Raw genomic sequence first — 12,833 nt, 5'->3', positions numbered from 1 at the left:
GTCCATGGTTGGCTTTTACAAGTATGTTAGTACTAAAGCCCCATCACAATAAATTCCATTAGACCATGCTTAATCTAACACCATGCTAAATTGGTCACTAGATGTAATCACACACATCATACCACCAATTTCTATAGCATACCGGTATTTTGAAATAATTAAGCAACATCTCATCCTTGTTCCATATTAAACATATTAGTTTCACTAATTTGTACTATCTTGATAAACATCAAAAGATTTATGGACATGTCTCACCAATGAATTAAGATTCCATGATTATTTATTGTTACTTCACAACCATACAATGTTGTCTTGTAACTTCTCCAACGGATTATTACCACCCGTTAAATTAGCATAACAATTGTCATCAATTAATCCATTGTCTTACCAACAATCATAAATATTAACACTCATGAGGGGATTTCATGTCAATATACAAAGAATATATAAACAATTTCTTTTATTGACATCACTCATGCACCAAATGAAAAAGCAGAACAAAACAAAACGTAACAAAACGTTTGTTCTCTAAACGTTTGTTCTCTATTTATTTCTGGGAATTACTTACCACAAAAGCAACCAGGCAATTAAATAACTATTTAAGCAAAGCATACACATGCTTGTGATTTTCCCAATAGGATAATGAATACCATGAATTAAAATTATTATCCTCTCATTTTGATGATAAGCCCCAAAACAGTCACCGAATCAAAAGTCTTAGTTCCTTTTCCATAAAACAACCGTTTTATTACCCGCCAAAATTAAATAACGGTTGCAACGTATCATTTGGAATTATAAGATCTTTTGATAAGTCAAACATGGACACTAGACTTAAATTTCCAACATGCAAGTAACCGTACGTCCAAAATAATAGTGGTGGGATTATGTTCAACATGCAAGTAACTTTCAGTATGATATCCTCATGAAATCATATAATCAAGGAATATATTTTAACATATTCCAAAAACATGTAACTTCCATGTTACAAATTTATTTCAAGTTATATCATAAAATACTTGTGAGGAACCAAAGCACCGAAAGTTCGATATTTTCCTTGATTAAATCATCATAATCCATTTGCTTTTGAAAACAATGAAAATAGTACCGTAAACTTCCATTGAAGTTTACTAATGATTTACATTGATTACCACATAAAACCACATAATATATATCAAACATCCTTCAGTACCAATTCACCATTAAATCAGAATTTTCTTATTCCTAACAAGTGTCATGAAAGTCTTAATAATGATCATAAAGGATATGAATAGAATATGTGTACCATTCACCATTGATGTTGTAATCCCACACGTGCACATCCAGAAGCATAAATCATGATCATTTTCACCATGAGATTCATCACTCGAATCTTCAACCCATCTACTTGATGATTAAGATCCCTTATGCACATCAAATTGGAAGTCATTTCTCCCACCGTTTCGCCGGGCATAGAAATCACAATATTCGATTAGATTGTTAGATATCGGGGTTGTAGAACCTTCGTGCCTGAAACGGTAATGACTCCGGATTGATCTTTGAATCGTGTGAACACTTTCCTAATCGAATATTTCGACCCTATTAGCCACGGTTTACACGAAGTTTCGATTGGGATAAGACAAAGACAAGATTGTCGTCTTGGCTAAAAGATAACAATCACACAATTATAGAGATGTATCTTCTAATTGCTTGAAGTTGAAAGTGTGTAAAAAGAACAAAAATCTAGAACCTTTTGCAAATACACAAAGAGTGTATTTATAATGGGTCAAAAGACTTCTTGAAAAGTCACAATCTTTGATTCACACCCATTGGTGACTTGGAAGTTTACATTCATGTATTTAGACTTAAAAATGGTCTAAAAACATGAAAAAACGCAGTTAAAATGCCCTGGAACAACCCCAAAACGATTGGGGTTCGAATGTGCCTTTTGGGTTGAAAAAGCACCTTTTCAGCAAGCCCTTTGTTAAGCCGCGCCTCGGGCCCAAGAGCCGCGCCGCGGGCTAACAAAGAAAAATACTTGAAAAGTTTAAAAATCCTCGACCTGAATTTTGTGCTTTAAGCCGCGCCGCGGGTGGCTGAGCCGCGCCGCGGGCTAAGCCTATCCAGCACTCCAAAATTCGATCTCAAAGTTTTTCACTCGTATGGCCTTTTCAAGTCTCGTTTTGCATTCTATAAGTTCCAAATATCATTTCCAAGTCCAAAGGAAGCCTTAAACCACCTCACGTTTTACGAACGTGTACTCCACACTCTCCGAATTCGTGTAACGTATCAATGGTTCGAAAACACTTTCAACATAGTAATCCAATCAACTAAAATGACGTTGGATCATGCTAAAATCACCAACACAGGCAACTCTCTTCAATACTACATCTTACCTGGTAAATTGATTTTGTGGCATTATTCTGAGTATCGATGGGGATGGTTGAAGGTACGACATACCAACATGGCAACATGATTGCTTTCGGAATTCCTTGCGGTTGCAAAATGAGGAAAACTGATGGACTCACCTGAACATCCAGTAACGAAAAATGAAAAGGAAAATGAAAAATGTGCATCCTGCTGGCACCTCATTTAACACATTAGTATCCAACCAACATAAATTTTGCACTCCAATTGTATTTTCTTCTTACGAATTATATAAATTGAAACATTACTCCTGCAATTTTTAGCTAAAATCACCTGATATTAATGTGTAGCAGTTCTTTTTTTTTTTTTTTTTTTTTAAGTAGAGAAACAATTACAATCTCATTCAAAACAAATACAAATGTACCTGGCCTGTTGGTTGAAGTGGTGAGTTGGTTGCCAGGAACACAATCAACATGGAAAGAATTTACACGCCATACAAGAGGTCTTGCAATAAGCACAACTGAAGCAAATGACATATTTGTTCATTCTCAAAATCATCAACAGATATTAAATAACACGGCATAATGTCACTAGAAAAGATCGATACAATCCACCAGTTAATTAAATAGTTAATAAGCTGTTTGAGGTTTTCACGCATCCATGAATAACCTACACAAGTTTTTGCATTTCCAAATTATCAGCAAATGAGAAAATAAAATGTATTCTCGTTCATAATACAAGACAAATTATGTCAAATTGTTACTTCCTGCATAGCCAAGTTTACATTAGCCAAAATAATAACGGCGTTTCTACTAAAACATTTTTAGATGCTTTGAGTGAAGAATTACAATCAGCATATCATAGACAATAAAGACATGTAACGAGCATATAATAACACACTGTCAACATGACAATTGCAAAAATAATTAAATACTACTACAAAAATAAATAGATCAACAAAACTTAAAAACAGGATGTCACACTCATATTCCTGAATTCATTTCATTTTAAAGGGAGACGCAAGAAGGTTCTTAAAAATCGGTGAAAACTCTATGCTACAAACAATATTGGAAAAAATTAATATATATTAAAAGATGATAACTAAATTAATTAATATGTTACACAATTACAGATCAAAAAGGCACGCAATAAACATAGTGTCAGATCCCCCCTATAGTAGTTCAGCAGAACCGCATAAACTCGTATTATGTACATTGCCAGTTCTGCAGCCTTCCTTCGCTTACCATCAAATCAGTAAGCTTTATTTTGTCTGTTGTTGTCTCTTTTAAGTTGAACCTTCAACTTCTTACCACTTAACTGGTACTGTATATCCATTCATCGTATTAATTGCAGATTGTGCCGAGGCTGGGGAGTCATAACTGACAAAACCTGCAAGCAAAAGGTTAATTAGACAAGGAATGTTAACTATTGTTGGAATGAAACGTATTAAGTTTCCATACTGAAGCACTTGCTAACACCAGTTGCCTTGTCAACATAAACTTTGGAACTCAAAACCCTTCCAAATGATTAAAAAGCATCTGCAAGCTCTTCATCACAAAATTCTTGGGGGATGTGATATATAAACAAATTCGCACCAGGTGGACCTGCATTGAAACAGATTGCTTAAATACAGATAATAATTGGGGGTAAAACGGGTTGGCTTTTATCAGTAATAGTAATTCTTATAAATATATTTTAACATATACTAATTAAGAAGTTTTTAGCTTAAGAACTAAGAATAGAAGAATAGAATTTGGAGTATGTTCATCCTGTTTCAACGTGAATGTAACCCAAACTGAACCTTTCATAAGTATATGGGTCAAAATTGTCACCCCAAACAACGGTATCAAGTTAATGACACACATATGGTCATGTGAAAGAGTAGATCTACAAAAATAGATTTATAGACTATTAAGTTATACCTAGCAATCAAGACCCATACACCAAAAATTGAGTCCGTTGGGTCTCGAGAAAGCAAAAGGAGTGGGTCCAATATGGACCCATCTTTAGTCCTTCAATATATTAGAAGGTCCATCTAGACCCGTTGAAACCCATTACTAACCCATTATACGAGAAAATTAAAAAAAATAAAAGAAAATGAAAAAATAAAAAACTTACAAAATTATAAAAAGCTTAAAAAAATAATAAAAACAAACAAAAATTAAATTACTTATTTGTAAAAAACTATACTTTATTTTAAAATAAGTAATAAATAAATAAATACATTTTTTTTTAAAAATAATTTCTTTATGAAAAAAATTTATGAAAAAAAAAGGGTCTTGACCCGACCCAGCCCGTTTGGACCCGACCCATTTGCCAGACTTAATTATTATCAACCTTCAACATGGTCGGTGGCATTTCGAATGGCAGTTGAAGATGTTATAGCTTGATTATTTTCAATTTCTGGTGGTCCCGGGCTAGATGGGCCGCTGAAAGGTTTTATTCTCCCATGGTATGCTAGAGGATATTAAAGCCTGGGCCCGAATGGATAAGCAGAGCCCGCATAACTGGCTGGGGGAACTGCATAGTTTCTTGGAGAGCCTGCTCGTAATGCATTTGATTGGTTTGGGCTCAGATTGGTAAAAGGGGGCTGCATGAGCCCATAAGTGCCATTAGCAACAAAAGAAGCTCATACTAAAAAAATTGACACCCAGAAACACAAAATATTGAAGTGATGTAATTACTATGACAAAAGAGACCTGATATTCGTAACCATTATTATACGTGGACATATAACCCATAGGAAGTACTCCGAATAAAGATGGATTTTGTGTTAAGTTAACATTTGCGAAAGTAGAAGCCAGCGATTGAGCTTTTCTAGCTTGCCTTTCCTTTTCGGTGTCTGCCCATTTAACAACCCAAGGGACATTTGAACCCTAATAAAGAAATACACAACAAGATTTATGTGTATGGAAACAATAAAACAAAACATAATGTGAAACTTGTATATATACAAACCTCCATCTTGTGTTTCCCATTAAGGCCCTCTATAGCAGCAATAGCTTGTTCTTTTGTTTCATATTTAACAAAAGCACAACCTGGAAAATCAAAAACTTAGAACAAAAGATGGAAATAGGTAACAGACTTTGATATTTTGCACTAATGAATCATAGACAAGATGATAACATACGCGTACTCATTTGTTGTGAACCCTTAAGAATTCGCAAGTCTTTCAGGGTTCCGTATGGTGAAAATACTGTTGAAACTTCACCTTCAGAAACATTTTTAGGAAGCATACAGATGAAAAGTTTGTGTTCTTGAGCAAAAGGTCAAGAGAAAACAAAAAGGCTAGTCAGACAAATTGATGTACTAAATTATTATTGCATAACCTAAAGATCAATCACATTAATAGCCTAGCTGTAACTTAATCAATAAAATAGCATGGCATACCTAGCCTAGCCGTTCCAGCTCACCATCAGCAGCATATTTCACTTGCAATGGATTAGATGCCTGATAAGATGATTGTGTGATTAAGAGAAAATCATTTTTACAATACTACTTTTATGTTGTACATTATTTTTTGGTTTCACCAATTTTGATATGCTCATGACAGAAATTGTTACAATTTCAACACTGTTCTAATTCATTTAATTAGGTGAATTTTCACAATGCATTTTAATAGGACTATGGCCAAATGCAATAAACATAAAATCGACATAATGAGCCACACCATATAAGATCTGAAGAGACATTTACCCCAGGCAAAGTTCTCTCATTATGAAACGCATCCACAGCTTTGTCCGCTTCCTCTCTAGAAGGACATATAACAAAACAACAACCTGATAACAATAGTCAATTAGGATTTCAATTAAACTTCCTCAAAAAGTCAACAGAAATCTCAATGTCATAAAATTGTAACTTAAAACTTGTGCATTGTGATCCAGAAGTAACATTGAGTAATGGATTAATACTGCGGAGTATATAATTAGGGCTCTAATGAAACTAAAATCTCAACTAGTCAACACAAATTCAGAAAGTAAATAACAAACATAATTTTAAAGTAAAGTATATTTAATATTTTTAATATTTAATTATAAAGAATAACGTGAATCACGCATTGTGACCCAGGACTAACATTGACGATACATAGCAATATAGAGCAACCTAATAACAACAACCAACAGAATAACTAGGGTTTCCATCACAATATTTCTCAATACGTTAACACAAATGTCAATACATAAAAATTGAGATTAGAAAGGAATATAAACAACAACATGAATACACAAATCTCAAGGATAACATCGACGACTTGGATTATGGGGACGCAATTCAAAGCTTGTTTATGGGTTCTCAAAATGGAAGAGATGGCGGTTCATCGACATTCGGGAAAGGAAATATGTCCGCAGAGGCTTTCGCGGCTTTCGATGAAATGATGACACGTTTGGCTGATGAGAGCATACCGGGGTGATGTATCCGCTAATGTGTTATCTTACAAGATAGAGAATCGGTCCGGCAAAAATACTTTGAAAGACACGGTTAACGGCAAATTGAAAAGGGCGGGACCTAAAGGTTGATCGATGTGGTTCGTCTTGTGTATTTTGTTTCATTTCATTTGATTCTTACGTTTTCTTGTAGTTTTCGGTTTTGTTTGGTTAGTTTGTTTTTAAGGTTTTTGGGATGTTAGGGGAGACTTGGTTATAGACAGTTTTCAATTAGATAGTTGCTTTATGCGAGCTTCTCCGTTTTACCCGTCCTTTTGTAATCCGTGTTGAGGTTGGTTCTATTTAAGTTATCGTTATTTTCATTAAAAAAAAAAAAAAAAAAATTCTAAAAAGTCAACATTTTTGTTTCAAACAGTAGAAACGAATCATAAACACGAATCACGCATTGTGATCCGTAACTAACTGAATAAAAAACGCAAAATAATAAGCTAATTAACAAGGAATTGAAAAAACAAATGAAAGTTTTTTAATAAAAACCTCGTGAAGCTCGCGTAGCTTTGTCATCAACAAAAGCGAATTCTTTAAACATTGCTATTAATTGTGCTTCGGTCATATATGTTTGGTACTTGACCGACGAACAGCTTCACACTTTCGTCGCGGCATGTTACCTTCCGCCATTAATGCTGTTTATCGGTGATCTTTAGTTTTTTCTCAATTGAGTCGTTCTTTGCTAGTTGGAGTCCTGTTGGGGGAAAATGGGTAAAACTTTTTAGAAAAAGACAAATGTATGTTTTAGACCCCTATACTACAGTAATAATACATTAATTGTCCCTCACGTTTAGATGCATATATTTACAAACGAAAAATGACTTTAGGGTGTTTATGATTCAGATCCGATTTAAAATTTACTAATTTATGTATTTTTTTTCCAAAAAACTAACTACATAAATAAAAAAGGCACTTTAACAAAACGTAAAACTGAGCTAGAACAAAAGACACCGAGCCTAACAACACGGCCAAATAAAGAAACCACCAACAACATCAAGAACCAAGCAACAACCTTGCTTAGCAACACGACCAAACAGTGACGAATCTAGGATAAATATCCAATGGGGTCCCAAATTTTTTTTTAAAAAAAACTAATTATATTTGAAGGGTATTTTAGTAGTTGTTTAACTCTAAAAAAACCATAAATTTCAAAAATATATGGAATTCTATACTTAAATTTAGTGGTGTCTTATGCAATTTGATGTATACATTGTATACATTTTTTTCACATTAGCGGGTGATAGGACCCCACACCATAAGGCCTACACTAGCCCCTGTGACCAAACCAATATGAAGATATATTATATTTTATGTGATTAGTTTCATGATCTATATAAATATATAACTATTCTTAGAGTAGTACATTTGCAATCTCAATTATAGTTATGTTTGGTCACTTGGTACTCGATGACCAGGCACGGGGAGCTTGAAATTTAACATTACGAGGGCCGAAAAAAATCAACTAGAACATGTGGTTTCAAATATAAAAATAAAGCTTCAGTAAAGTTTAAAATTCATTAAATGCAATAATTAACGGTGAATAAGAAAATACTACAGCTCGGCTCGACAACCTTTAACGTCCTTCAACTCATAAATTATAGACTCCGAATCGAACATTTGTGCAATTTCTTTTTCAATGTAAACCGCCAAGTTAGATGCAAGAAAATCGTCTGACATCTTATTACGAAGTCGATTCTTGCATATCCTCGTTTCTGAAAATGCTCTCTCAGTTGTAGCAGTGGAAACGGGGAGTGTCAAAATTAGTCACTTTAATCTCTCAATCAACCCATATGCATCACACTTTTTACTTTCTACAAGGATCCGACATAGCTCAGAAATAGTAGAAATGCCACAAAGCTGCTGATTATTTGTCTTCTCAATGTTGAACAACTCCAATTGATACCTTAATCGAATCATTTCCTGCTCATCAAAATCCGCGGGATAATATTTTTCAACAAAAGGGCATATCTGATCAATATTTATCACCTCAGGATCTTTTCTAGGAACTAAAGCAGAGCTAAGAATTAATAATTCAGTTGCGTTATTATCGAATCTATTGGCTAGCTCATGTAATTGTTTGTCCAACGCATAAATAAATATATCAACTCGATAAAAATGCTCAAAACTAACATGATTGTCTTTTTGACGAGGACGATATCGGCCACACTTATATAAAGCACTAAAATCTGGCATGGCATATCTATTTTGTGTTCTGTAGAAAAATCTCTTACCTATCCAAAGAATAAACTAATTCCTAGTGTTAATCAATAAAACAGACTTCTCTTATTGAAGTAAACTAAGATTAAATTACAATTCAAAGTACATATTCTATTAAGTCAGTCAATAAAAGAATAAACTAACTCCAAAACTAAATATAATTGAGGGATACGATAAATTAGTTATTACAATTATATAAATTATAAACAAAATTAAATAATACGGACAATAATTAATACATTATACCTTCACTTTTTAAAGCGATGGTTTGATCTCCAGAGACTTCAGCCATACCAATCGTTAGATGCCAAAAAGACTAAATAAAAAATTAAGTTTTTCGTTATAAAGAATTAAATAATAATTATGCGAACAACTGAGGAAGAAACCGATCGTTTTCACTTCGTCAAATGAACCTCAGCTAATAGTGGACTGGTGGGCCCAATCTATTAAGCCCAAATTTCTTAAAGCCACAACAAAAATGACGGTTATGTAATCAGAGGGCCAAGGTAGAATTTTCACATATAGTCCTCACAAAATACGAAATATTACCACCCCGCTTCTAGCCGAGTGGTATCCTCATTTCTTGTGTTTGGGGTTGAGGTTGAGGTCGTGAAGTCAAGCATCGCTCAGCTCACCATCTTTATTAATCTGTCTGAAATATGGAGCATTCAGAATTCAAACCCGGTCCGCCTGCCCCTCGGAATGGTTTAAGGATCGGGTTCCTGCAATGCGATTCGGGTTTCCTTAGCTCTCGAAAGTGCGTGTGTATGTGGCAAATGATCGAAAAGGTGGTTAATATCCCTCTGGGTGATGATGACAACTTGCCTTTAAAAAAGTTGATCTCACCTTAAAGTGTTGACTTCATTGAATTACAAAAACTGAAATCGTAAATCGATATTGATTCTCTGTGTTGTCTGTCTACAAGTAATACCAAGTGCTACCACCGACTCTTGATCTTTGATCTTCATATTTGTCTTCGACTTCATTGAACGTTAACTTGATTAGACAAAACACCTTGGCGGTCTTGGTTTTGCAGTAGAGTGTGTGGATAAACACGAAGACTCGGATCAACGAGTTGTTAATTATATTTAAACTATAAATTTATGTTGGTCATTATTACAAATAGCTATTGTTGTAACTATTATATATTATCACTACTTCTTAAACAAAAACGACTGATTAAAATAACCATGATAACTTGAATTGATGACTACCCAACATAACTACTAATTGGACCGATTAAACCATCAGTCATGCCTTGAAAGCACCGGCAACTTAAAAAATAAGTCATCTCATGTGTACAATGAAATTACTTAAATTATAAGAAGTAAGATACACACAGTTGACGAAAATGAAGTTGATCACACACATTAGATCGACTTCGTGTCGAAGTTAATTAAATACATTCCAAACGCAACGCAAAATAAAAGATCAAGTAAAGTACGTAGAATAAAAGGCCACGTTAGAAATATTTATGTTCGGTTACATCGTTGCTGGAAATTAAAAGATCATATACATATTGGACTTGTAATTACAATCATTAACTACAGGTATACATCTTATTTATATTATAATCTTCAAGATGTTCAACTTAATTCTTCACAGTGGAGTATAAGGAGTTGCAATTAGATATAGGTTATTTTTCCTCCTGCAAGCAGCACCAAAAGTCCTACTCATGTCCAAGTCTTGAGGATTCATTCCTCCAGGGAGTTTCCAGTCAAAATGGTAGAGTAAGTGAGAGATAATAATCTCAATGTTCGCTACAGCAAACGAAATTCCCGGACACATCCTTCTTCCGGCCCCAAATGGAAGATACACTAAATGCTGACCAGAAAAATCAATACTACTATTCTCAAACCTTTCCGGTAAAAAACGATCTGCATCGTGCCAGTATTCAGGATCCCTTCCAATAGCCCACACATTAAAAATGACTTTGGTTTTTATGGGTACGACATACCCATTGATCTCACAACTTTCCCTACATTCTCTAGGAAGAATTAAAGGAGAAGGGGAATGCAATCTCATAGTTTCCTTAATTACCATCTTTAAGTACTTGAGTCCTTGAAATTCAATTTCTTGTACTGATGGCTTTCCTTTGAACACTTCTCGCACTTCCGATTGTGCTTTTTTTAACATTTCAGGGTTCCTTATGAGTTCAGAAATGACAAATTCTGCAGCTGAAGAAGTAGTATCAGTTCCAGCTGTGAAAATATCCTGCACATGCAATTTTATCACCCAAGTATATAATTTCCCGTATACTATGTTAATTGCACAAGTAAGCATAACAAAACAAACTGCTTAGATCATAGTTATACTTACCAATATTATCGCTTTAATGTTGTCGATTGAGAAAGGAAACTCTAGATCACCACTATCTTTAAGTCTAAAAAGAATATCAAGCAAATCTTCTTTATCTGTGCCATCCTTAACCCCTTTTGTTTTTTCCTTGTCTTTTTCATGCTCATCAATTATGTCATTGAGGATTCTGTCCAGATTTTTGTGAATTGTTGTCATCTTGGAGCTCATCCGTGTAACAACATGAAGAAATTTATAAGATGGAAACTGTTAGTGCATAATTTGTAATTTCTAGTTTCAATGAAAGTTAATGTATTATTCGATCATGTAATAACCTGTAATATTATTAAACGTTTAAATGTATTGTGAATTGTTACTCGACAGTCGGCCGACTGACATAGTCAGTCGACCGACTGTCAACCTATGTCGACCGACATACAATCCGGGATATTTAAGCCATGTTAATCTCCTTTAGTTTGGTCAATCTACACACACACTTTTACACACACATACAAACGGATCTAAGTCCGGTTTAACGGCAATCTTCATGTCCAAATACCACAGAATGTCAGTCTAGGCTTCGTGTTTATCAAGATATAATCTTGGTTTGACTCGTACGAACCCGAAAACCCATAGATATTCGTTTAAGCTCGTTCTAGTGTTATTCCGCCTCTAGATCGTGTTAGGTTGATTCTAAGGTCCTCTCCCAGCGTCTACAAAGTGGTATCAGAGCCTTGGCTTGCTGAATCAATTGTTTTAAACGAGTTCTTGATATTTTTTTGGGTCAAAAATTGGTTTTGGATTGAATTTTGTATACTTTTACGTTAAACTTTTGATTTTAATTGCTTTAGAGTATTTGCAGAAGTCATTCTAAGTTGTTTAAGGTGTTGGTCAGTTGTTTTAGTTCGAAATTTTGAGCTTGAAATCGTTTAGAAGTCAAAAACCTGATTTTTGAATTCTGGCTCTGAGAGAAATCACAGTCGACCGATTTAGGTGTCAATCGACCGATTTATATGTCAATCGACCGATTTTAGTTTATTTCGACCGATTGTAATTTGTTCGACCGTTTGTCTGAAAACCGACCGACTTACGTTCTAAACCGACCGACTTTTGTTCTAAACCGACCGATTGAAGGAACATCGACTGATTGAGAATAGTTATACCATTTGACTAATTGTAAACAGAACTTCGACCGATTAACCATAGACAATCGACCGACTGTATCTGACAATCGACCGACTGTAACTGTTAATCGACCGACTGTCATTCAATCGACCGACTTTGGATCAGATTCAACCTTAATTAATTTTTAACAATGTCTGATCAGGCAATGGCAATTACTTCTGGCGTTCAAAACATTTTACTATCTGATAGTGAATCAGGCAGTGCCAATCGTGCTCCTAGACTTGATAATACAAATGATTACATTTGATGGAGGTCTAGGTTTATGAATTACATTAGAGGCCTTGATCCTAGAATGTGGGATTTGATACAACATGAATATAAAGAGCCTTTAGGTACTGATGGTAATAGTAAAAAGTATGA

At 34.5% G+C, this 12,833-nt stretch overlaps 2 protein-coding genes and 1 pseudogene across 2 annotated transcripts; all 3 read right to left on the bottom strand.

Annotated features, from left to right (window-relative positions):
• Positions 1–3,467: 3,467 nt before the first annotated feature.
• Positions 3,468–7,418, bottom strand: LOC139875720 (RNA-binding protein BRN2-like; annotated as a pseudogene).
• Positions 7,419–8,540: 1,122 nt separating this feature from the next.
• LOC139841018 (uncharacterized) lies at positions 8,541–9,285 on the bottom strand. Its single transcript, XM_071831256.1, has 2 exons — positions 9,240–9,285; positions 8,541–9,007 (listed from the first exon to the last, which is right to left on the bottom strand). Exons 1-2 carry the CDS (start codon positions 9,283–9,285, stop codon positions 8,541–8,543), a joined length of 513 nt encoding a protein of 170 aa, XP_071687357.1.
• A 1,307-nt stretch (positions 9,286–10,592) lies between these two features.
• LOC139841010 (premnaspirodiene oxygenase-like) lies at positions 10,593–11,507 on the bottom strand. Its single transcript, XM_071831248.1, has 2 exons — positions 11,313–11,507; positions 10,593–11,207 (listed from the first exon to the last, which is right to left on the bottom strand). The coding sequence occupies exons 1-2, from the start codon at positions 11,505–11,507 to the stop codon at positions 10,593–10,595; spliced, it is 810 nt and encodes a 269-aa protein (XP_071687349.1).
• Positions 11,508–12,833: the final 1,326 nt, after the last annotated feature.

The sequence above is a fragment of the Rutidosis leptorrhynchoides genome, chromosome 1, assembly GCF_046630445.1.
Source record: "Rutidosis leptorrhynchoides isolate AG116_Rl617_1_P2 chromosome 1, CSIRO_AGI_Rlap_v1, whole genome shotgun sequence".
Taxonomy (NCBI): domain Eukaryota; kingdom Viridiplantae; phylum Streptophyta; class Magnoliopsida; order Asterales; family Asteraceae; genus Rutidosis; species Rutidosis leptorrhynchoides.
This window is presented reverse-complemented; position numbering and strand designations above follow the sequence as displayed.